The sequence below is a fragment of the Crinia signifera genome, chromosome 1 (assembly GCF_055691185.1).
Source record: "Crinia signifera chromosome 1, ASM5569118v1, whole genome shotgun sequence".
Classification (NCBI taxonomy): Eukaryota; Metazoa; Chordata; class Amphibia; order Anura; family Myobatrachidae; genus Crinia; species Crinia signifera.
In genome coordinates, this window is record NC_139217.1 from 266,250,311 (window position 1) to 266,277,349 (window position 27,039).

Genomic DNA, 27,039 nt, shown 5'->3' on the forward strand with positions numbered 1-27,039 from the left:
CCGGCGATATAGACAGTGCAGGCAAGTCAATCTTGACTAGATGCACAGTTGTGTGTATTTGGCCTATGGCCATCTTTAGGAATACAAATTGCCGTATTTTCGGGATAGCAAATCCCGAAAATACGAAAGTGTAAAAAATAGGTGTATTTCTACCTACGCATATACCTATTTTTTTACAAATTCATATTAGTAAATTTCCCCCATATTTATAAGCTTTCGCAAGCCTTGCACAGCATTTTGAGATCAGGTCTGAATATCCCCCATAGTGCATACACATTAGCATAATGATTGCTATTTGTCTCCTCTCTCAATAGATTCGGGCATCTCGTGTAGAGCAGATTGAGCAGCAGTTGGAGGAAATGTACAGAACAGGAAACAGAGAACAAATTATAGAGGTAAAAGTATTCATGTGATGCTCTATACCAGTGCTGTTCTAGTCTGTGCTCGTACAAGGCCGGATATTTGTTAGTAATATTATAACAATGTGTATGCAAGATGAATATTGTTGTTTATTTAAGGACTCCAACCAACCCGCATGTTCATAGTACAGTACACCATCATCTTCAAGTCCCAGTTTTAGTACAACCCACGGGCGGCTAGGGTCTTTTGGTCAGGGAATTGGAAGGCAATAAGTGAACACAAGCTTGAGGAATCAGATACAATTGAACAGGTGTAGTTTTATTTCTCACCCTCTAACAAAAAGAGGAATCACAGCCTCTGGCGAACAATTTACTGCCACCACAAGATCAATGGTGTAAGGCACAAGAATCAACAGTGAACACTTCAATGTACCGGAAATCAGCTAGCAACAGTGCTCACTCTAAAACAATAGAATCTAAATCAGAATCTTGACATACAGTACAATTACCTATATCCCATGTACAACTTGTATAGGGCTAATCAACTATAGCAGTATGGTTACTGTAATAAAACGAATCACTTACTGGTTCTAGTAAACCTCTCTATACCTTAACTTGAGACTAACTGGTACCGATACCCAATTATTGTCCTGGACCCGAGTTTAGGACTCACATATTCCTGACTTCTCCACAAAGGGTCTGATTCAGACCTGCTCGCCAGGCTGTGTATAAACGCCGCCCCGCTGAATGAATCCCCGCGCATGTGCACACACACATCCACTCGCATGTGTCCGCACAGAGGAGAAATCATTCCATGGCATTCTTGTGCGAAATTGGGGGCGGGCGCTGACATCATGTGACGTCATCTGCTCCCGCAACAAGCAGACAGGGGCACACCGGGCAAATACACCGTCGTTAGGTGCAAGTAAAACACTGAAGGCTATAGCCTGATGACAACGCCGTTGGGGCGTTGAAACGTTGCTGACTGCTATTAAATGCAGATACCTCATTGAATATTGTATTCTTGGAGTGCCGCACCCCACACTGCACCTTATATGATTTCTTAGTGCGGGCACCCACCAAGCTGCAGAATAGGAGACTGTGCCGGGTAAGACTGTTTATATATATATATATATATATATATATATATTATTTTTGAAGGAGGGCACTCACCATTTCGCAGATAAAAGTTCAGCTTTTATTTAATCCATTTAAATATTGACCTTGGTCAACGTTTCGGTCTGCATCTCAGACCTTTTTCAAGACAAGCAGCCAGACAAATATGAGATCTTTCTCCAGCAGAGACCTAAAAATATATATATAAATATAATTTTTTATTATTTATTCCATCTGAAACCCCCCTTTACACATCCTGCGTTTGCCCCTGCATCCCCTGATCACATTTCCATACAGCACAGTTTTGACCAGGAACTAAATTAGGAGCCAGTAGCCTAAAGTAAAGTATACTTCAACATCACCTAACACCCAGAACACATCAGTAGTCAGCTTGCTCAGAGGCACCATAGCATGACACCACCAAAAGTGGAAAAGTTCCTGCACTCTGCCCATAATGTGATTAGCAGCTGTCCCAGTGATTTCTAAGCGTTCCACTTTTGCCATTAATGACAATAAAATTGAACACTTCCGTCTTCTGTAATGGCAGTGCTACAGGCACCTGGAGAGCCAGAGGATAGGGAGTGATCTAAAGAGAATTACTGTTTGCACTATGGGCCATCTACTAATATGTAGGAGCTAGCGAACACCATCTGAAGATGGCATCAGATATCACAGACAAATTCTGAAAAGTTTTAGATTAAATCAGTAAATAATATATATAAAAATTATAATTAAGCATCTCATGTTCCACAGGCCAGTGCAAGTCTTGAACCTGCCATGGCAGAGACTATCTCACAACCAGAGGACAACTCCGGCCAGCCAGAAAATAAGGTAATTGTGGAAGAATGATTTTGGTTGTACCATTGCAATTTTTGGGGTCAAAAACATCCAAAATAGTCAGGGAAGAGGTAGGGGACATCATTCATATGTTTTGGGCTTGCAAAATGTTGACCCTTTATTGGGAAGAGGTTAAAATCTTAATATATAAAGTTTGCGAGATCGGAATCAAGATTACCCCACAGTTGCTGCTTCTCCATCTCCTACAGATAGACCTTTCATTTCCCCAGAAATTTATATTACATATTCTGATGGCGGCAAAAACCACCGTAGCCCAATTGTGGAAACAGGATCTTATACCTGGCATACATATGGTAATCCGTCAAATAGATTATTGCTATGGAATGGAAAGGGAAATTTATAAAAGGGGGTAATCAGAAATTGGTGCTTATGGTCCCAATTTAGAAATACATGAGGTTAGGAGCAGATCGGCCACTAAAGTTTTGAGAGGCAATCTGGCTCACCTACACACATTAAATATATTAAAGAGAAATGGAACAAGAACAGTTGTATATACTAGGCCCTGTGGAAGAGGCCCCTCACGGTATGATTGTAATTGTCATGTTGCTTTGTTCTTTTTCTTTCTTGTTATAGATTAATGTATTTTGTTTTATTGTAGCTTTGTCCATGTATGTATTAGAGGTGAGGTTATAAACGGATACCTCCCCTCTTTTGTTAAATGTAACCTGTTTATATTCAAAATTAAATAAAGATTAATACTTACAAAAAAATGGCCGAAAAAATAGCTGGAGTCCCCGTGTATTTAAGAAACCAGCACTGGGCTCTTGGACCAAAAAAATATGGGGGACTAAAAGAATAGGGGTCCCCCGTATTTTGGAACCAGCAACGTGCTCCAACAGCCAGCAGGGTGATGTCGTAGCCAGGGGAGACTTTTTATATAAACTCCCCCAGCTAAAAACATCATCCCCTGGCAGTGGCGTAACTAGGTTTTAGTTGCCCCCCTGCCGTTAAAGGGAGGGCGCCCGGCGCCCGCCCCCGCTGCACCAACCCCCGCCCCGCTGCCCATGCAAACCCCCCCATCCCCCGCAGTCTTACCTACGTTCAGTACGCGCTGGTCCCGGCTCCCTTCTCCTGCTATGAGGACCACCACAAAATGTCCGACCCCATACAGCAGACAGTTTCAGAGAACATTTTGTGGTGGTCCTCATAGCAGAAGAAGGGAGCCGGGACCAGCGCGTACTGAACGTAGACAGGTAAAGACTGCGGGGGATGGTGGCGGGGTGTACCTATAGCACTGCAGCCCCCGGCGCCCGCACATGCACAGCGCCCCCCCGCGGTCGCCGGGGCTGCGGTGCTATAGTTACGCCACTGTCCCCTGGTCATGGAGTGAAGCCCGGGGCTGTCCCGGCACCCCTTGGTGGTGGGTACCTGGCTGATTTTGCTTCTGTAAAAAAATAGAAGAAAAAAAATAACATTCGGTTGTGCTGTTTAACTAAAAGTCCCAGCAAGCCTCCCCAGCATACAGGGACTTGGAAAACCACAAGTCCCAGCATGCAGGGCATTAAAGGGCCTGCTGGGACTTGTAAAAATAAATAGACACCGACACCCTGAATAAATAGACACTGACACCCTGAAAAGTACAGTTTTACTGTCATACATGCATACACACATTCACACACGCAAACATATATACTCACCTTGCTACTCTCCCTCGCAGGTCGGTCCCGTACTCCAGCAGTAGTCCAAGGAGTTCCCAAACCAAGCACTTGAAGAGCCATATCTGTGTATTGTCAGATGCAACTCTTCCCCAAGACAATTTGGGCTGAGCTGGAGAGGAGTTCCCCACCTTATTGGATGTAGCCATCTTCATGGAGATCCCTACATCTAATCATTGCTATATATTACATATATGGCTCCATAGAATAACATCATAATAACACTAAGGTTATAGCATTGGCACTGACATCAACTGTTTCCCCACAGGTTGAGGTTGTATTCTGGCTTCTGTCCATGTTGGCCACACGTGATAAGGATGACATGTCACGCACTCTGCTGGCCATGTCCAGCTCACAGGACAGTTGTCAGGCCATGCGCAGATCTGGCTGCCTCCCACTGTTGCTTCAGATCCTACATGAGACAGAACGGGATGTAAGGACGCCCGAATCCCAGAGCTTCAAGGATGCCCGAATCCGTGCAAATGCAACACTGCATAATGTCATCTTCTCACAGCCAGATGAAGGACAGGCCAAAAAGGAGATGAGAGTCCTTCACATACTGGAGCAGATACGTTCCTACACAGAAACTTGCTGGGACTGGATGACTAGCTATGAGCAGAGCGGTGTGCAGGATATAAGCCCAGGTATTTGTGCAGGCAATGATACAGAACTCCTCTGTCACATGATCATGCGTATGAGTCTGAATTCGCAGATCATTATATATAAATATATATATTTGAACAAAAAACAGCATTTAATAAATCTGTGCCGCAATACATTGAATTGATTTACACTGGTTAATGTATGCATTGCTGGATGTTGTATGACTGATGAGGGACCAGGATTAGGGGACTGGATTAAACTGCTTAATAGTATTGTAAGAGAGATTAGTTTATAATGCCAGAATCTGTGATGAAATTTAAATATATTAGGCCTAAGAGCCTGTAATGTATCTGTACTATCGGGAGAGAACTCTTCAGCCTCTATTATATTAGGTTTCTGGTATTACCTTTTGTAACATGATCAGTATTTGCTCCTTGTGGGTCTTTTTAATCATAGTAGACTAGCCAAATTATACCAATGGTATATCAGGCGCAAATTATAAAAATTAAGTTAAATTAAATAGACAGTATATAATTTTAAATGTACCACAGCATTAATTGGTTACGATGCTGCTTCTAAACAATTAAACCAACATAACCAAAATTCAACTAAAAAGAGAGAGCGCACTTAATATATTAATATATTTAATTAATAAAAAGACACATTTTAAAACAAGATATAACATGATAAATAAAATAAGAATCAACTTTAAATATCGCTCAAAATTTATCCAGAGGTCAAATGTCATGAAACTGTAGCTCCAATGCTCTTACCCACTTAAGTCATTGTATTGAAGGGGGGATGTGTATGTGGGGAGCCTCCACTGTGTCATTTATAACAATTGTGTCCAGAGATAAATTGTACCAATTTGAGGCAGATAAAAGGCAAATGTCGCTAGACCAAATGCTTCCAGGCACTTTGTGTCAGTCCTTATCTTTAAGGGTTTATTACCGCAGGACAGGGGGATGATGGAATAGGGCAGGAAAGTCAGTGGGTCGCTTCTACCGGCGTGGCTCTGTTGTATTTGGAGCCAATGCTAGGAGTAACCTTTGCTGTAGTAGATGGAATAAGTCGCTACAACCGGCACGGCTAGGGTGAGCCATGTGAGCCAAAAGCCGGGAGCAACCTCTGCCGCGATGTTACCTCTCCTGTCCTTTGCGTGAGATGGATGGTGGTTGCCAATGGGGTGGGCGGTGCAGGATCGCCGTAGGTCTCCGTTCACCGCAGTCTGGACGCTTCTTGATTTCTCTGGAGGTAGAGGGCTAAGTTTGATGTTTGGATATGTCGGCCAAAAGTCCGCAATTCATCGGCGGGTGCCGGTCAAGATCAGAGTCTTAGACCAATGGACAATTTAAATTGAGCAATAATTTTCCCCGTTCTTGACTAGTTTCTCCCTCGTGGTATAGTGAGGGTTTCCTCAGAAGTTTCCTTTTTAATCATAGCTGTTTTAGCAATATTTGTATTTGCCCACTGTTTGATTCTTTTGTACTTTTTTATACCCATTTATAAATATTACAACTACGTTGTGAATAATAAAACTCATTGTGTGATTGGTGCTTCAGCCAATTGGCCCCCAACTGCCATAATTTAAATTGTTGGTACTCTTTACCTAGATGGGCGCCCGCGATTGAAATCGCGGGCGTCGGGGGTAAAAATCGCGGGCATCGCGGGTACATAAAAATCTGCTACCCGCGATGACCGCGATTTTCCCATAGGGAACAATGTTAAAAAGGCTGATTGAGCGCGATTTTCATGGAAAATGCCTCAATGCCCGCGATTTGGCCATAGGAATCAATGTTAAATGGGCCACAGAGCCCAAATAGGCACAATTAACCCTTAAAATGTCCCCCCAAATTTTTTACGCCACCCCACGATCCACGCGTCCTCCGACCTTTTCATGCCCTACTATCCACTAGGGCGTGGAGTGAGAATAGAATAGTGTGGCGAGCGCAGCGAGCCACCGAGCCCGAAGCGTGGCGAGCGCAGCGAGCCCCGCGAGGGGACGCGGATACCTTCACAGGTAAACGCTACCCTCGCGGGCTTCACAGGTGTCCGCTTCGCCACCGACACCTGTGAAGCTCGCGAGGGGACGCGTATAACTGTGAAGGTATCCGCGTCCCCTCGCGGGGCTCGCTGCGCTCGTCACGCTTCGGGCTCGGTGGCTCGCTGCGCTCGCCACACTATTCTATTCTCACTCCACGCCCTAGTGGATAGTAGGGCATGAAAAGGTCGGAGGACGCGTACCGCCGCCCCTCGCGGCCTCGCTGCGCTCGCCACGCTTCGGGTTGGCGTGGATCGTGGGGTGGCGTTAAAAATTTGGGGGGACATTTAAGGGTTAATTGTGCTTATTTGGGCTCTGTGGCCCATTTAACATTGATTCCTATGGCCAAATCGGGTCCATTGAGCCATTTAACAGTAAAATCGTGTCCATCGGGCCTTCTAACATTGATTCCTATGGCAAATCGGGAGCATCGCGTCGCGGGCATCGCGGGTACATTTATGGACGGCTGCGACGCGACCGACGCGATTTCCATGTTTAACATGGGTTTCAATGGGAAATCGCGGGCATCGCGTCGGTCGCGTCGCGGCCACACATAAATGTACCCGCGACGGGCGCCCATCTAGGTAAAGAGTACCAAATTGTTTTATCACTCGTTCATAAATCATGTGATATATGTATATATATATATGCAGCACGGACGGTGTAATGGTTGGCATTACTACCTCACAGCGCTGAGGTCATGGGTTCGAAACCCACCATGGCCCTTACTGTGCAGAGTTTGTATATTCTCCCCATGCTTGCGTGGGCTTCCTCCGAGTACTCCGGTTTCCTCCCACAATCCAAAAATATACTGGTAGGTTATTTGGCCTTCAACAAAAAATTAACCCTAGAATGTCTGTGTGTGCGTGTACATGTGGTAGGGAATATAGATTGCAAGCTCCACTGGGGCAGGGATTGTTGTGAATGTTCAACTATACTCTGTAAAGCGCTGCAGAATATGTAAGCACTATATAAGAAACTGTGGTACTTGTTTCCTAGCACGGCGCCCATCGCATCGTATACCATAAGACTAAATAAGGTATACAATGGTATGTGATGCGATTCAATGTTGTACAATAAAAAAATTGTATGGCATCGTATGCCATACAATGCGATAGTATACGATTTTTTATTGTACAAGCACCCTGATCGGTCCTTACAATGTTAAATGCCCCCCCACTATCCACGCCAACCCGAAGCGTGGCAAGCGCTGCTAGCCCGCGAGGGGCGGTGGTACGCCTCCTCCGACCTTTTCATACCCCCACTATCCACGTCGGCGTGGACATAGGCGTGCGCAGCCCATTTTCTTAGGGGGTGCACCATTTTAGGGGCGTGTGGCCATCACCGCCTAATGAGCGTGTCCATCACCACCTAATGGGCAAAAATCGACACTGCAATGTCCATTACGCATAATGCCATACACTGTTATAACCATTACACATAACGCCACACACCATAATGCCCATTAAACATAATTCCACCTACCATAATGCCCATTCAACATAATGGGACACACTGTAATGCCCATTACACATAACGCCATACACCGTAATTTCCATTACACATAATGCCACCCACAGTAATGGCCAAACAAAGTATTGCCTATTACACATTATACTACAAACCACAATGCCTATTACATATTATGCCACATAAGTGAAGCTTACCTACATTTTTATTATCGTTTATTTGTATAGTGCCACAAGGGTTCCAAAGCACCTTACAATACATAGATGAGAAAAAAAAAAGAAACAGGAAAATAATGATTTACAGTACAAATGCTAATTAGGACAAGTGCATGGAAAATAAAAGACAGTTGAAGCAGACTGGCAATGCTCATTGCCAGGGGGAGTTACATGCTCATTGCTAGGGGGAGACACATGCTCGTTGCCAAGATCGGGGAGTTGTATTTTCTTTTCCAGGGAGGAGTTACATTCTTGTTGACAGGGGGAGGGGTTGCATGCTCATTGCCAGGGGGACTTGCATGCTCTTTGCCGAGGAGACTTACATGCTCATTGCCAAGGGGACTTAGATACTTTTTGCAAAGGCTTAGCCTTTAATGCATCAAGCAATACCTTTGTTAAGATAAATTCCCCCTTGGTCCTCTCTTCCCTTACAGATGCCTGCAGCACACACTCAGTGACTGCTGCAGCAGATCCTTCCCACCACAGTTAAATCAGTATGTCACATTTATCACATTTATTTACTTTCTTTTTATTCTCACCAAGGGAAGCATGACTTTGATCTATGTATCTTGCTTCCTCCTAGGAGGAGCACTTGTTGTGGCTCAGGCTGGCTCCTGCCCGGTGTGCTGACGATGGGAGTGTGGCGTGTGCTTCCCCGCTTACTTAGCACTGGAGGCGGGAGGTAGTGCAGGTGGGAGGACAAGTGTGCCCGCTGTGGTTGGTGTCACCGCGTCGCGCCGTGTGCCGTGACGTCTATAGAGGCGGGGGCTGATATATTCAAAGAAGTCAGGTCCGCAGTAACAGTCACAATATCCGGTCTGCTGCCTGCGGCTTCAGGAAGGTAAAGAAGTCCTGACCGCTGCCGGCCAGTACCCGGGTGCTGCTGTTGCGGGGCTGGAAGCCACATATTGTGTGCAATTGTGTGGGGGGTGCTAGCAGTCATTAGAAGGTGCCTGTGCACCCCCAGTGCGCACGCCTATGGGCGTGGAGTTGATTTTAGATAGGGTGGTGAGCGCAGCGAGCCACCGAGCCCGAAGCTCGGATGCTTGCCACACTATCTACATTCAACTCCACACCGAATTGGATAGTGGGGGTATGAAAAGGTCGGAGGACGCGTATCGCTGCGCTCGCCACGCTTCGAGTTGCTGTTGATAGTGGGGGTGCATTTAACATTGTAAGCACCCATTAGGGTGCTTATACAATTAAAAATCGTATTGGGGGTGCATTTAACATTGTAAGCACCGATTAGGGTGCTTATACAATAAAAAATCGCATTGCATGCATCGTATGCGGCTATATGGCATGCGATGGCATATGATGCCATAAGATGGAAATCTTGGGCGCTGTGCTAGGAAACAAGTACCGAAACTGTTAATAAATAAATAATCTAATCTATCTATCTATCTATCTATCTATCTATCTATCTATCTATCTATATCTATATATATATATATATAACTTCTTCTCACCTCCATGAGGTGCAGTACAGCCACTGACCACTAGAGGTTACTCAGCGGACCAAATTACTCCTTTGTGTGTTAAATGATGTTATAACAGAAAGTGGAAGCAATTTTACAGGGACACAGATCTGTTCCAATCTTGCTGGATATTAAGAGAGGGAGCTGTGAAGACACAGATTGAAGGTAGGAGCAGAGATGGACTGGGGATGGGGCAGAGAGTTTGTGGGCTAAATACTGTGACAGCTCTAAGTGAAAGTAAAAACTGTCACAGCTCAAAGTGAAAGAACAATGCAGAAGTTGTCATTTTGACTGGCTTTTAACTAGTTATATTATAAGGGTTATGTTCCACCCCTTCTCTCTAATGTAATTACGGTATGTAACGTTTATCTTTGTACCTAAACACAAAATATAAAATATAAAAGTAGTCATATCCCTGTGTCATGCCTTTCAGCTCCAGCACCTGTGGAACCACAGATCTGTCAGGCAAGCTGTGCCATAATGAAACTATCCTTTGATGAGGAATATCGCAGAGCAATGAATGAGCTGGGTAAGATACTGAATGTCCTCTGTATTAACCAATCTTACAGTCATAGCTCCTCAGCAAACTGTACAGACTAGATTTATTACCACATCAGTAGAACATAAAGAAAAAACTAGACACCACACTTGCACTAATTGTCACACTTCCATGCAAAAACCATTATTACCATGTAACGGCATCTACTGGCTGTTTGTGAAGGCTGTGTGTCTCATGCTCCATAGGTGGTCTGCAGGCCATTGCAGAGCTGCTAGAGGTAGACTACCATATGCACCGAATGACCAGCGATCCCCTCAGCTTGGCCCTGAGACGCTATGCAGGAATGACACTCACTAATCTTACTTTTGGGGATGTGGTGAACAAGGTGAGTGTGAATTGGACAGGGAAGTTGTGTTAGAAGAGGTGTCAGGGAAAGGGCCACCTCGAAAAGAAGATGATGCCACAAATCAGCGTGGTAACGGCAATGGTAAGCTTGGGTAACACTGATTTGTGTCAATGCCCCCACTGCTCCATGTGCACAGGATTGGCAGTATTATGTCCACATCCATTATTATGCTCTCTTGGGCTTCAAGGTATTGAGGCTAGATGCAGGAGGACAAATACAGTGTTTATTAATAACATTTATGTGACTATAAATGGATCAGACACAATTAAATGAATGTAATACCACACAGTTTCTGGGTGAACCAATAAACCCAGCCTCATGCAGCTGGTGTGCCAGATGGGCAGTAATGTTATTTGACACCGCTGTGGATTAATAGATAGACAGTGAATAGTTTGACCCCAAAAGGTCAATTGCAATAGGTTGACAGGGTCAAAGGTCAACATGAAAACGGTCAACATAAGGTTGACATGGACATAGGTTGACATGAATTTTTCAAATTTTTTGTTGTCAATGTCAACCCATTGCATGTCAGCCTTTTGACTCTGTCGACCTATTGACCCTCTATCTAGACACTGTAGATCTATCAACCGGAACCACTTTGACATTTCTATGGAAATGGTTACCTATAAACAGGAATAGATACATTTACAACTGATTGCCAACAACATGTAGAAGTGGTATCAGGGGTGTTTAATAGAGGAGGGGGTCCATGTGCAATCTTTCTGGGGCCCCTTTTATCTTGGCCCAGATAGGTCTCTGGCACTGCACCAGAATCTACTGCAAATACTTAGGTGTCCAGAACATGATGCCCGCACCATGTTGCCAATGATTTCTCTGCTGTGCTTGCGCAAATGTGTGGAAAAATGGCGACCATGCTATTGTTTTCCCGCAGCGCTGATACCAGACTTTGGGGAGGACAGTATAATGTATAAGTGTAGCGTGTACACATATTATGGGGGTTATTCTGGTTGATTCGCAGCCTTGCGAGTCCACCAAACCCCCCCCTCAAAGTGCGGCTTCGCACGAACAGCTGCGAATGGATGTTTTGCATAAACATCCATTCGAATGGCTCGGGTAACCGCCCACATCTTTCGATGGTCATCGACCATCGAATGATGTTTAGCGTGCACGCATATATAAGTGACTTTTCAGTTACTTACATTTGAGTGCACGCTGGCGTGGATATGGGCGGGCAGCTGAAATCCGGTGAGGTCAGCTACCCGCCCCCCACACCGGTGTCACTGCCTCATTACCATGAGAACGCCCATGGAACGCCCCCCGCCCATCTCCGCCCCCCCCCCTCCACGCCGCCATGGGTGCGTGCACCTGGCGAACCGAAAGGTCGCCGTGGGTGCACTCATCATATGCCTGCACATGCGCAGATACCCGCCTGCGCATGCGCACACGCGCAACATCGGTACTGCGTGCAAATGCATGCAGTACCGATGAGATCTGAATGAGGCCCCATAGACACGCCACTGGCATCCTTTTGTTGGCTGAACTAATATTCAGGAAAATATAGCATGTTACCTCACACACTTAAGTCCGGCCTTATGAATGTTAGACAGACCTGCCTAACTGATGTCACTCTGCCATACCAATGGAAGCCATTAATCAAGCACAGTCGATAGCTATGTGGAAAGATTTAATAATTTGAAGAGCAACATAGCAGTGGAGTGTAAAGGCCCTCATACACTAATCTGATTTGGCCACTTTTCAACTGTTTCTGTTGGATAGGGCCAAGAAATCGGGTGAAAAGTGGTCAAATCGGATGTGTTCACCATCCAATCCAATCCAAAGTGTGACGTAATGGTATCTCCAGAAGTATGGTTATGAGTAAAGTATGCGTACACTAATGATATCTTCTGTACATATTGAAGACTGTTCTATTCATTAGCTCATCATATACTGTATTGTTGTTTCACACAGGCCACACTGTGCTCACGACGTGACTGCATGCAGGCGATTGTAGCCCATTTGGCCTCTGAGAGTGAAGAACTACAGCAGGTAAGTTCTTGCCCATTATTTGTAATCGGTCTGTTTCACCAAAGTTCAAAGATCAACATGGATTGTACTTACTGCAGGTGGCATCAAGCATCTTAAGGAATCTGTCCTGGCGAGCCGATATCAACAGCAAGAAGATACTGCGTGAAGTGGGCAGTGTCATCAGTTTAATGCAGTGTGCACTGCGAGCTAACAAGGTAAGAGATAGAAGCTGCCCTGACGTATAGCAGCCCTCATACCAGTGGACAGTCGGTAGACAGAAGTATGTGCAGAGACTGTGTTGAGTACAGCTGACTGGAACAGGGTGTTTAACAATAATATGAGGCTGTAATAAATGAACAAAGCACAACACAGTAAGAAAGTATAACTTGCATACTGTATGCAAAGTCAAGAATGTCACTTGTCACTGATAATGTGTTTTCCCTTTACAGGAGTCAACACTGAAAAGTGTGCTGAGTGCCTTGTGGAATCTGTCAGCCCATAGCACTGAGAACAAGGCGTCAGTCTGTTCAGTTGAGGGGTCCCTGGGTTTTTTGGTGAGCACCCTCACTTACAAGTGTCAGAGCAACTCATTGTCCATCATAGAGAGTGGAGGAGGCATTCTTCGGAATGTGTCTAGTCTGATCGCTACCCAAGATGACTACAGGTAAGGAAAAACTATCTGTCCACTGCTCACCTACCTATATCCTCTCTGTACATCCTTCCACGTTATATCTATAACTAGAAAGATATACCTACAAATACAATTTAGCAACAATTCTTATTTTTATCATCACATATTACAGAATTAACATATGAATTATCAGTACACATTAAAAAAACGTATTTATGCAATCACTTTTCTTCTCGGTTTGAGCTTGGCCTATTTCCATCTGATGTCATCAAAGTGCGCATATACAAGCTACAGTTAATGGAGAGGGATCCTTTGGATCCTTCTCCCACAAAATGTGCAAAATGTAAGCCATAGGATGCAATTATGTTAGCTATTGGCACAAGCACATTTCATAATTAAGCACCCTCGTTATCATTACCTGATTTAAAATAAAGGGACTGGAGCAGATATAGGCCATATCTGCTGTGATCATCCCATTATAAATAATTTTACATTATATAAACAAATATATATATATATATATATATATATATATATATATATATAAAAATAACATTTCACAGTTTTATGGGAATTTCCTGGCAACATATTATTATTCAGTAGGCCCATAATTCACTGATTAGGCCAACATTTACTGTAATATTAATCCCTATACATTATCTCTATGTGATAAAAAGGATTCATACAAATATACAATATCTCATAATTTATGAACCATAAGGATTGATGAGGGCTAAACTGAAAATTAGATCAGCATCTTACATTTGGACTTTCATCTAACTCAGCTCACGCCCGCTCATTCTCTGCCACGTACACATCCACCTAAACAGTGGTGGAACTCCTGGGTGGTCGGCCCAGGTGCAAAAAATATCCTTTGTGTCCCCCTCCTCCACCTCAACCCAAGTTCACAAAATGCACTGGAAGATGGTGACAGGGGCAGTAATGCACACCAGTGGTAGTTCTGTACCTAAACATGTTCATGTATAGTGTTCCCCTCAGTGGTCACATAATAACTTTATAATTGTCTTCAAAAAGCAACATTTACACAGATCATGAATATCTGAAAACTATCCAGTCAAACACCCCACATTGTGAGACATCGCCATATGACACTCACATCTAGCCACATGCCATAAGTAGTGTGTCACTCCCGGATGCCTAGAAAGGCGGGCAAGTCTCCTGAAGCCTGCCTCCACCACCCAAACACACCCCTGCAGCTGTCTACGAAAGTGGGCAGTCCAGGACTGGACAATGATCTGTTTCACAATGAATTGTGTCATCCCCCTACTTTACAGTACTGGTAATCTGGGCATTATATAGCAAGGGTGTGAGGAACCCCTTCTGTAACATTCACATAATGGGAAAAGCAACACATACACTTTAAAGCTACATGTTTCAATAATCTTTAATTTTGCTCAGTTTCCGTTTTATATTAAGATTGACAGCGAGACTATATTGGGTCTTATATGTTTCAAGATTTTTATTACATTAATTGAAGTGTCCCTAGAAATGCACTTGACTGGTCCGGAGGAACCAAATGAAGTTGGAAGTAGTATCAAATGGACATAAACAGCAAGCTAACTGATAGCTATATTTACATATCAAAAACAAGAATGTCAATTGTCATAAAAACATTATAATGTTTTAAATGTATATTTTTTTTATTTCACAGGCAGATCCTGCGAGATCACAACTGTCTCCAGACTCTGCTGCAGCACCTTAAATCCCACAGTTTAACCATTGTAAGCAACGCGTGCGGGACTCTGTGGAATCTGTCCGCGCGGTGTCCACTAGATCAGGAGCTACTGTGGGATTTGGGAGGTGTCAGTATGCTGCGCAACCTCATCCACTCAAAACATAAAATGATCGCCATGGGAAGTGCAGCCGCCTTGAGAAACCTACTGGCACACAGACCACTAAAGTACAAAGACACAGCTGTCATATCACCAGGATCCTGTATGCCATCTCTCTACATGAGAAAGCAGAAAGCACTGGAAGCTGAGCTTGATGCAAAGCACTTGGCTGAAACCTTTGACTGTATGGATAAACAAGGGCTGAAATCTCAGCCAGTCAAGGGCCCCTTACGGCACATAGAAAGCTTGGTGAAAGATTATGCCTCAGATTCTGGATGCTTTGATGATGATGAAATTCCAAACACATCAATCAGTGCAGAGACAGGGAATTCTTCTGTACTTTCTATGTACTTAAACTCCTCCTTCACACAGGGACAGAACTTACCAAGAACGGGGTCTTTAAGGAGGGGTTTAGAGTCTGAGAAATCAGATAGCAATAAACTTGACCTAAAGAAACCACAGGATGAGATTTCTTTTGGTGCTAACAAACTAGCTACTTGTGCGGTGGCAAAAATAGAACGACTGGTAGAAGACATTTCCACCATGCACACATCGTCTGATGACAGCTTCAGTCTCAGCTCCGAGGATCACTGCATTGATTGGCCATATGGCTCTGATGAGCTGCATGAGGCCAGGGCTCAGTCCTGTTCGCCTTGTAGACTTTCTGACAATAGTGGCATGATGAGGAGAGGTAACTTAAGTAGAGCTCAAGCACTTTTACGATTGAAAACCGCTTACACCAGCCTCTCTAATGATAGTCTGAACAGTGGGAGCACAAGTGATGGATACTGCCCAAGAGAGCATATGAAACCGTGCAGCAAAGCTGCATTCATGGATTACAAGGAAGAGCTGCAAAGGTACCAAAAACGTCCTAGTCGCCTAGATCTAAAAAATGTGCATGTTATCAAACCAGAGAGAAATGACCCTACTGAGGACCAGGTGAATCAAGGGCAACACAGAGAAGAACAGAGCGAACTACTTGATTCAAGAAAGAGAAACCTATCAATTCCCCAACTGAAGACTATGGACAGTATTGAACAGAATGATGAACACATTTTAGATGACTCCAGCAAAAAAGCTTCAGCAGAGAATATGGTGCATACCATCAAACTATCTCCATCTTACAAGCACATATCTGGTATTGACAATGTAACACACAGTGGGACTGGATTTCCTGCAAATGTTTTTCATCAGGCTCTTTCTGGGAAGAAGAAAGCATGGATGATTCCATCACAGACATCTGATATGTTTTCAAAAGTTGAAGAAAAGGCATCTGTCCACTCTTCCTCCACGGGAGAGCAGGAATCTATGCAAAAATATGCAGTTGAGGGAACTCCAATATGTTTTTCTAGATGTAGTTCGCTTTCCTCCCTATCCTCTGGAGACAACCTACTAGATGGACAAAGTCACAGTGAAAATGACATAGACAGTGACTCTTCTTTGGAGATTCTCGAAGTGGAGGATGGTCATGCTGAAAGTAATATGGAAAACCCAGGCAGGCAAAAAATGATTCAGAAAAATGATCTTTCCCCAGGAGTATCCCAGCCTATTCGTATTCCTCTAACAAAATCAGATAAACTTTTCCTCCGAGATGTCTCACCTTCAAGAAATGAAGATAGGACTCCATCCAGCTCTTCAGAAAACTACATCCAGGAGACACCATTAGTGATGAGTCGCTGCAGTTCAGTCAGTTCTTTAGGGAGCTTTGAGAGTCCTTCCATTGCTAGTTCCATTCAAAGTGATCCCTGCAGTGAGATGATCAGTGGAACAATTAGTCCCAGTGAGCTGCCAGATAGCCCTGGACAGACCATGCCTCCAAGCAGAAGCAAAACACCAAACTATGACCCCAGTATCCACCTAGAAAAGGAGGCCAGTCAGTTTAACATCCAATGGGAAAACAATGTGAAAAAGTTCATGGAGATAACAGACTTCAAAGAAAGATTTCAGATTCCAAGAGATATGGACTCCATGATTTACTTTACAGTGGAAAAACCCACTGAAAACTTCTCATGTGCCTCTAGCCTGAGTGCTCTGCCCTTGCATGAGCATTATATTCAAAAAGATGTTGAACTGAAACTTATTCCCCCCTTTCCTGAGAAAAACAGTTTGAACTTTGTAGCACATGAGAAATGTGTAGACAGCCGAGAGGAGAGACTCCTGGGAATGATGAAGAATTCGGAGATCGAGCTTGTTTCAGATGATGATATTGACATTCTGAAAGAATGCATAAATTCAGCCATGCCCCCCAGGCTATGCAAAATGAAAACATCAGTGCTTTCTGGGCATATTGTGAACTCCCAAACCAAAAAACCAGTCCAGTTACCCGTGTACATGTTGGTCCCTGCTCATACAAAGCTGGCAGTTAACAAAACCTTCAACTCCAAAAAAGATTTAGTTAATGACGACTCATCTTTTATAGATTCAGCAGAGGGAACACCTGTGAACTTCTCTAGTGCTGCTTCCCTTAGTGATGAAACTCTCCAGTACTCTTTTAAAGAAAGTCAAGATTTGCGAGAAAGGCCAAGGAGTCGTAGGGAGAAGAGAGAATATGGAACCATGCCAGATAGTCATCATCAGGCAGAAGGAAGAAGGCCATTTAATCTAGGAAGTATAGAAGCTACAGAGGAAAATAGGAGTTATTTCTGTACAGATACAGCAAAAACTAATAAGAAAGCCAATAGACATACAAATGCAGCTTATACCTCAAAAACGCATCAAACAGGAGATGTAATCAGAGGCTTTGATTCACATCATAAACTTTCTTCCAACTGTATTGGGAGCACTAAAATAGGGAGTAGTTCTGGTAGTCATCTGACAAGACAGGACATAAAGCAGGGAGAAAATGTGCAAGGCAACTTTGCTTTCCCATCTTTTTGTCATACTACACCTACAGAGGAGGCAGTTTACTGCTTCTATGAGGATGATACAGTAAATTCAAGAAAAGATTCTCCTAAGAGAAAAATAGAACTATCCAAATCTCCACGAAAACACTGTCAATCCTCTGGATCAACAAACCGAGAGGCCAAAGAACCCATATTTGGCAATAAATGCAATCAGTATAAGTTTAGCAATTTGATAGAAGATGAACGAATGCCTTGTTACTCTCTCAGCTCTTCCATGAGCTCTCTCAGTGACCTTGAGCCTGTGTGTACCCAGGGAAAGAAAGATCGACCAACTAAACATTCCTTAAGGACACAAGGATGGGCATCAAGTAACCGTGCTGGATACAGAGCATCCTCAGGTAGCCACACATCAGATGAAGAGAAATGCACAAATTCAGTCATGTCCAGACGGAGACGACCATCAGCGCGCAAAAGAAAGCACAAGCTTAGGACTATTGAAAGCAAAACTGAAACTCAGCACATCGCAACTGAGGAGAAAACACAAGATGGAGAGGATATCTCTGATCTAGACAGTGTAGACTGGGAAGCTATCAAGGAAGGTGCTAATTCCATAGTTAGCTGGATACATCAAGCTGCTGCCTCTATCTCCAGGGAATCTTCAATTATTTCCAGAGCCCCTTCTTCTGACTCCCTCATGTCTAGCCCTTCTGTCTCAGCCCGACAACCTCTTTTTGGGCAGCACAAACAAAGCAAAGATAGATCTCTGCGCTCTAAAGTCCCAGGATCAAGTCAACTATCTAGTAGTAGTGAGGGTTCCAGGAGTAACAGAGGCAGAAAAGTGGTCAATGAAAGCCAAAATGCACCTTCTAATATTCCAATGGTCTTCCGTGGAAGGACGGTGATCTACATGCCAGCACAACAGAAAAAATCATCTACCAAACAATCATGCCAGAATAATACACCTCAGGAAGTTACAAAAGTCCCTAACTCAATGCGCTCCAGGAGTCTTCACCGACTAGGGAAATCTTCAGATCTTGCCGGAGAGATGACTTTGCCCAAACGAAGTTCTACACCCCCAGCTCGAATCAGTACTGCTCCTTCCTCAAGCTCCTCAAGAACTTCAACCCCATCACGCAAAGCACAATCCCCAGTGTCGCCACCATCTCCAAAGTCAAAGGGGGTTAGGAATCCTCAGGTTCCTGGCAATAAGACGCAGAAGTCCCCAGTACGAATTCCTTATATGAAAAAGCCAAGTCCGCGTGGTCCACCTGGTCCTTCCCCATTGGCTTTAGAATCTGCCAATGCTAGTCCTCGTCCAAGTCCTAGTAAAAGACCCACTGCCCAGAGCAGTCGTTTTAACCAAGTGCGAAACAGTGAATCTGATAAATCTGGTATGTTGCGTCAGCTAACCTTCATCAAAGAATCTGCAGGAGGCATGAGACGTCAACACTCTGACATGACTATATCAAACAGACAGCACAGGGCTTCTTCCCAAAACAATGCTGCTTTGCCTGCAGTATTCCTTTGCTCCTCCCGCTGTGAGGAACTGAAAGCGCACAAATCTCCTAAACCTAAAGCTCCCTCACCGCCAAATAGGCCTCCAAGAAGGACAAGTTCTGAAAGTCCATCCCGCCTACCAGTACGAAACATGCCTCCCCCACCAGAACCTTTCAAAAGATACTCCTCCTCTCCTCACATCAACCTTCCATGGTCACGTGCAGATGGTAAAACAGGCCAGAATACTGCAAAAAATGAAGGTACAAGAGTTCCAAGGATTGACACTGTTCCTGGCTCAGCAAGAGCAACTTGGAGAAGGATACGAGATGAAGATATCCCTCACATTTTGAGAAGCACTTTGCCTGCCTGTGCTCTGCCCCTTTCAGAGGAAGCCACTGAGCCACAAAGAAAAATGAGTGATGCTGTAGTTCAAACAGAAGATTTTACCATAAACAAGACAAACTCCAGCACTTCACCAACATTAGAAAGCAGAAATAGGTCTGGTATGGGATCTACAATAATGTCAGAAACAGGGAAAGTGCCCTTAGCAGTTGTAAACTTACCCACAAGCAGGCACAGTTCCCCCAGTAGGGCAGCCAGAGTTACTCCGTTCAACTATGTGCCAAGTCCCATAATGACAGTCCCTGAGGAGGCAGCAGGTAAAGTAACCAGTGAGTGACAGACAAGCAGAAAGTTTTGTTTGCATTCTCTGGGTTATAAATGCACAGAATAGTAGGTCTGGATCAGATGTGCAGGAACTGGATGTCACTTTATTTTGCTTCCTTACTGCTGCCAACCCACAAAATGTGTGCACCTTGAAACAAAGACATGTACTTATAGCACCATTTCCCAATGCATCAGAGTTGTTTGTTTCAAATGACTTTTGGCACTTTATGGAAACTGATAAATCTGCAAATGTTCTAACAGGCAATAAAGCAACATCCAGATATGAATTGATTGAATTGCTTAGAACTGAGGCTTTGTTGCTAAAGGACAGTCTCTGCTATCACATTCAACATTGATTCAGAGCTCAACTGCCAAAAGCGAAGACAAATGCTTGACACTGGGAGCAAAGATGAACTTTACATATCTCAATCAGAAGGTAGAATGCTGCAGCCTTGTTAAAATACTAATACGTCTTGAACTTTTTCCCGGTAACTACAATCAGACCTAACCATAAATCTGAATATGCTTTAAGTGAAGCCTTAATCAAGATACAGGCTGCATGTTTTTACATATATTAAACACTCTTATGTAGCAGAACCATTGCACATCTTGAAGCATTGCAACAGAAAACATATTTTCTCCGAGTCTGAAGAACAGCAGATTTAATGAGAAATGCTTCTGCAAATCTTTTTTGTATTGCCAAAATTAAATTATTCACAGTCAACATGGTCAAGGACAGTGACTGAGAACTTGCTCTCCAAGAATACTGAACTTTGTATGTATGGATCATATTTTGCTCTTTCTTGCTATTTTATGTCACGTAGATAGATATCCCATGTGCCAATCTTTAAGAAGTTCATTTATAACAGATATTCCAATTCTATATTTGACTAGTCAGAAAGTGTGATGTTATGCCCTAGATACCCAGAATCATTCACGTTCATCTAGAAGGGAATACAGACAGAATGAGTCAACCGCTTCCAGAGTACAATCAATTCCGAGGCTCTACTCATGCCACAGGGGTTTTACTTTAACCCTATTAGGAAATTGATGAGCATTATAGTAGGCCAAAGTATTGCAGGTGTACAGAGGGAAGGTCGAGGAGGCTTCGTTTGTAACGCTAGCACAAAACAGGAGCTTTGCATCTCATTATCTACATTGCCAACTTTGTTTTAACTGTAGATGAAATGCCACTTCAGTTTATTCTATATATGAAATGTAAAAATAAATAATATTGCAATTTATGGAATTCAGTGTTGTGTCAGTTCTGTAACTGCTTTTGTGGCAGTCATTGCCGATCACATCACATTAAGTGCCACTGTACCAGATTTAGTTGACAGACTTTCTGTAGTACTGTAGATCAAGGGTGACACAGTTCAATGCTTTGGACTAAATCTGCTTGCAGGAGAATCAGAATCCTAATATAGGTTGATCACCAATTTCCTGGCATCTGATGGTCTGGAACCTCTTTAAATATGGACAAATCAGTTACCGTGAGGGGGGGATCATGACTTCAGTGGCGCTATGGTTTAAAAGGCAAGCAAGACTGTTTAGTTAGGCAGTGGGGAGCGGTGAAGTTGTGCGTTGGTGTGGGTTGTGCAGCAGGGGTGGTGATGAGCTACGGGGAGGACTTGCTCAGGGACAGGGACTGCAAGTTGAAGGTAGCCGGCTGTGTGTGCCACTGGCTGAAGGGTGACGTTCCCGGCAGCCTGCAAGCCATATACAGAGACCCCTAGTTATGGTCCTGCATTGTACTGTAGGGCATAAGACATACTAATATGTTTTTCAGAAACAATAAATCTAGAATGCAGATTTGTTTTAATAAAATTAAACTAAAGCCAGATCTGAATCAATCTCAACCATCTATTCATGAGACCCCATTCAGACTTCATCGCAGGACAAATTTGTTCTCAAAATGGTCAAAACCATGTGCACTGCAGGGGAGAAGAGCAGATGTAACATTTGAGTTAGATTTGGGTAGGTTATTTTGTTTCTGTGCAGGGTAAATACTGGCTGCTTTATTAATACACTGCAATTTATATTTCAGTTTCAACACGCAGGGCCATCTTAACCGCATTGCGGGCCCCCGGCAAAGCAGTGCAGTGGGACCCCTGCCTAATATATATGTAAAATTAGCCACCACTACACTACTGTCCTTTCTATACCCACCACTACACTACTGTCCATACCCTTCACTAATGTCCCATCTATACCCTACTCACCACTACACTACTGGTCCCACTATACCCACCACTACACTACTGTCCTTTCTATACCCGCCACTACACTACTGTCCATAACCTTCACTACTGTCCCATCTATACCCTACACTACATTACTGACCCCTCTGATGGTAAAGGAGCACAGGGAGAGGCAGAGGGTGATGTGATTGGTAGAGAGGCCAAGGAAGATGACATCTGAGTGATAGTGGGTGACTGAGGAAGCAGTGGATGACTGAGGAGGCAGTGTGTGACAGGGCAAAGGAAAGGGTGACACTGAGATAGAGTATGACAGGGAGATGCTGGGTGATCGGTGAAGCATCAGGTGATGTTGGTGGCAAAGATAGGGATGGGTGACAAGGAGAGGGTGAGGGTAACAGGGAAACAGTGGGTGACAAGAAGAGGGTAAGTGGGACACAGACGGTAAGTGTGACACGGAGATAATGGGTGACACGGAAAGGGTAAAAGTGACACAGACCGAAAGGATGACATGGAGATGGTAAGGTTGACATGGAGATAGTGGGTGACACAGCGAGGGTGAAAAGAAGAGGGCAAAGGAGAGGGTAGGTGACACACAGAGGATAAGGGTGACATGGCGATAGTGGCTGACACAGAGAGGGAAAAGGAGACAGAGATGACAGGGGTGACACAGAGAAGGACAATGGTGACGCAGAGAGGACAAGGGTGACGCAGAGAGGACAAGGGTGACGCAGAGAGGACAAGGTACACAGAGAAAAGGCGTGACAGACAGAGAGGAAATGGGTGACTTGGAGAGAGGGATATGGATAATTTGGTCTACAACAAGTTGTAAGACAAGCATTAGGTCGACACCACTAGGTCAACATGGCTTAAGGTCGACATGAGTTAAGGTTGACTTGCGCAAAGGTCCACATGACTAAAGGGCGACATGGGTCAGGTCAACAGGGTCATTATGTCAACAATGAAAAAGTTGACTTTTTTTACATTTATTTTAAGGTTTTTTTTTTACCCTTATGTCGACACATTCAACATAAACACTAAAATGTACCACCATGTCCCCTCTCATGGCACGCTGCGCTCGCCATGCTTCGGGCATGGTGTCTCGCTACACTCAGCATACTATTTTATAGGGCATGAAATACCACCTGTCGGCACGTCATGGGCACCAAAACGTACCAACGTGTCCCCTCGCATGGCTCGCTGCGCTCACTATGCTTCGGGAACAGTGCCTCGCTGCACTCAGCACACTATTTTATTCTCCCACCACGCCCTAGTGGATGGTAGGGCATGAAATACTGCCTGTCGGCACATGTCGACATGGACACCAAAATGTACCACCCGTCCCCTTGCATTGGTTCACTTCGCTCACCATGCTTCGGGCACACTATTTTATTCTCCCACCATGCCCTAGTGGATGGTAGGGCATGAAATACTGCCTGTTGGCTCAGAAAAAAAAACATGTTGACCTAATGACCCTGTCGACCTAAACTCATGTTGACCTAGTGGTGTCCACCTACTTGGTTGTGACCCAATGATCATATCCCTGAGAGAGAAAGCATATTTTCTAAGTTCACCCCCTTCTCTCTTCAGCAGCAGCTGGATTCTGCTGCATGCTTCCCACCCTGCCCCGCAGGCTTCCAACACTGGGTTTTACCTCCTCCGTCCTGCTTGAGGATTGCCTGCAGGGCATTTGGAGAACGGTCTTTCACTGCTGTGCTCCTTGTGGCCAGCATGGTCGGGAGATCAAAAGCAAGTTACGAGTGTCCGCCTCCTCCAGAGCATGCGCTGACAGCTGCTGGAGGAGGAGCCAGTGACAGTCAGCAATTAACAGCCCATATGTATCTTCAATGGTGAAAAATGTATATACCTGTAATAACATGGTATATGTACTCTCCATACCTATGTTAGGTACACCCTTGGCTGTCAGACCTACTTCCACTGTAGACAATTTACTAAAGCTTTGAAAAAACAGTAGAGGTAATGTCGCCCATAGCAACCAATCAGATTCTTACCCTTGGCTGTCAGACCTACTTCCACTGTAGACAATTTACTAAAGCTTTGAAAAAACAGTAGAGGTAATGTCGCCCATAGCAACCAATCAGATTCTTTCAATCATTTCTGTATTGCATCCTGGAAAATGACAGACAGAATCTGGTTGATTTGTGCAATTTCACCTCTTTTCATTTTTAGAAACTTTAGTAAATGTTTCCCTTATTCTCTTTTGTACCCGTTTGTTCTCAAAATAGGCAAAACCATGCGCACTGCAGGTGGGGCAGATGTAAGATGTATAGAGAGAGTTCAATGAGTTTGCATCAGTGGTTCTCAACCTCGGTCCTCAAGGACCCCCAACAGTGCACGTTTTCCAGGTCACCTGGCATGTGCACAGGTGCACTCATTAGTCACTGACACATTTTAAAAGATCACAGGTGGAGCTAATTATTTCCACATTGATTGTGTGTGGAGACCTGGAAAACATGTACTGTCGGGGGTCCGTGAGGACTGAGGTTGAGAACCACTGTTTTGAATCATCGATGGCCATCCCTACATAAGGGTTTTATGAGAGGAGAAGGCCTGTGTGCAGACTCTTCTGCCCAGTCCCCCCTCCTCTCATTTCTTTGTTGCTTTCCGCAGTGCTGTCATCACGGGAGTTGAGAGGCGTGCACCCATTATAAATATACCGCTGCTTAGGAGCACCTTTTTGTGGAACCTTGTTCACCAGCACCATTTGCAGAACATATGGTCTATGGTAAATCAGGCAATAGAAGATTGCTGTGGTGTGTAGCTTCCCTTGATGCTTTAAGTACATACTTAATCCAGGCCTGCTCCTTAGCTTGACCATAATTCCTAGAAAACTTTAAAGTGCAATTTAAGAAATGTTTAAATTGAATAGATGGTCTTTAATGTATTGGTTACATGGAGTACAACTGATTTATCTCCTGGCTGCACATAATGGCATACAGTATGTACCTGTACTATAATTTTATTTAAGCCTTCCTGTACACAGGTATGTTTTTTTATTTTACATGTTTTCTTAATAAAAAGGTACTCTATGTTACTGAAATGGTCCTGGTTCTGAGACACTGCCGACGCAGTTGACGCTTGTATTTCTTCTTTACATACATCTAAGATGCACTGTGCATAGGTCCAGATAGACTGTGCCAACAGCAGCAATTGCAATGCAGTCACAGACATGTCTTGGAGCTGTATTGGTCATTACTGGGCGATGACAGGGAGGTAGCTGAGCTGACATATGAATAGAGCCTGTCGTATGGCGATGTTATGGGAGTCTCGTGGGCAAGTTGCTGAACTGGTTGCAAACTTAGGCGTATAATCATTTACATTTATAGCCAGAAAGAAAAGGAAGAGATGTCAGTCGCACAGGTGGAATATGTGGTTAGTATTTAACAGACATTAACCCTCATTTAGGAATTTAACCCCTTATCGTATTGGTGAAGTTTAAAGAGGGTGTGCTACCACAGGACATGGAATGAATACAATTTCAAGGGAAAGAAAAGAATGTCACTGTGTGGTGCACTCAGCAAGAGGTTTTAATAAAATGTAACTTTTATTAGAAAAACAGTTAAAATGTAGTGAAGTATTGACATACATAAGGACAAACATATAAGACACAATCAATGTGAATTTAAAAAGGATATAAAATCCTCACACAGAAGGGCCCCGCTGTGTTGCCTTCCCCTAAATGACAATAATAGTTTAATTAACCCTCAGTGGGAGCGTTTCTCTATTAACTGTATGTTAACTGATTGTAAGGTTTAATTGTGCCTCAGCATTGCATGTTCTCCTTTGGTTCTGTGAACAATTTAATTCTCACTTGCATATTATTCCCAATAATTCAGGTAGTATAAGACACATAAAACTGGACAAAGTATTAGGAGTTGAGATCTCCCCAAGGTCTGTGCAGATGTAGTGGCACTGCAGCTAACAGTAGGGATCAAAACCTGAGGTGTCCCCACACCTCGGGGTGAGTATGAGAAACGGTTTAGTGTATAGAAACACAAAGTGGTCAGATCCCTCCACCAGCGCAAAGAGATAGAGAAATATTACGTCCCTACTGTGTAGGTGGCGTCTCCTCTTCTCCGCCTCCGTAACCAGGGTTTGGTATAATCAAAAACTTCCCCTGAGGACTGTATTCGGGTCTCTGTCTCTCTTCTCCCTGTATATGGGCCAACTTCCCCGGTGTGTCAAGCCGTGGTCGTTAAACAGGGATGGAAACACAAGTAGAACCGAATATAGTGTAGTATTTTTATTATGCAAAAAACTCCAATAGAACATGCAATAAAATAAAATAAAACTTTCTTTAAGATTGAGCCAGGTGAGTGTAGGGATAGAAAGGTGGACAATTACCCTTTCAGATGGAGAACTGGTTTTTAGGCAGCTCTCAAACTCGTGTAAAGGGCAAACAGTCTTTCAGGCAGGTACCGGTTTCCTTCTCCCAAAAGCTGGATGGTAGTACAGGATGTCCACCTTGCAGTCCACACACGCTCTCCCAGCTTCCTCCAACGCGTTTCAACCTCCACTGAGGTCTTTGTCAAGGAGTAGCGTTTTTAAACTTAATCAGTGAACAATGCAGCGTTTAAATGTGAGAGCCGCTGGAGGTCCCTCTTGTTATCCCCTTTTCCCCCGAAGGGTACGTGTAGTGGAGGC

General features: G+C 44.0%; 1 protein-coding gene across 2 annotated transcripts in view; it reads left to right on the forward strand.

Annotated features, from left to right (window-relative positions):
* Window positions 1–21,425, forward strand: part of APC2 (APC regulator of Wnt signaling pathway 2) — a 48,791-nt gene extending 27,366 nt beyond the window's left edge. For both annotated transcript variants that reach the window (XM_083182967.1, XM_083182976.1), the window contains exons 8-16: window positions 315–395; window positions 2,229–2,306; window positions 4,257–4,632; window positions 10,229–10,324; window positions 10,540–10,679; window positions 12,630–12,707; window positions 12,785–12,901; window positions 13,136–13,350; window positions 14,990–21,425. In XM_083182967.1, coding sequence (XP_083039093.1) covers window positions 315–395; window positions 2,229–2,306; window positions 4,257–4,632; window positions 10,229–10,324; window positions 10,540–10,679; window positions 12,630–12,707; window positions 12,785–12,901; window positions 13,136–13,350; window positions 14,990–20,189 — 6,381 coding nt within the window. In that variant the 3' untranslated portion in view covers window positions 20,190–21,425. The remainder of the gene's footprint in view (window positions 1–314; window positions 396–2,228; window positions 2,307–4,256; window positions 4,633–10,228; window positions 10,325–10,539; window positions 10,680–12,629; window positions 12,708–12,784; window positions 12,902–13,135; window positions 13,351–14,989) is intronic.
* Window positions 21,426–27,039: the final 5,614 nt, after the last annotated feature.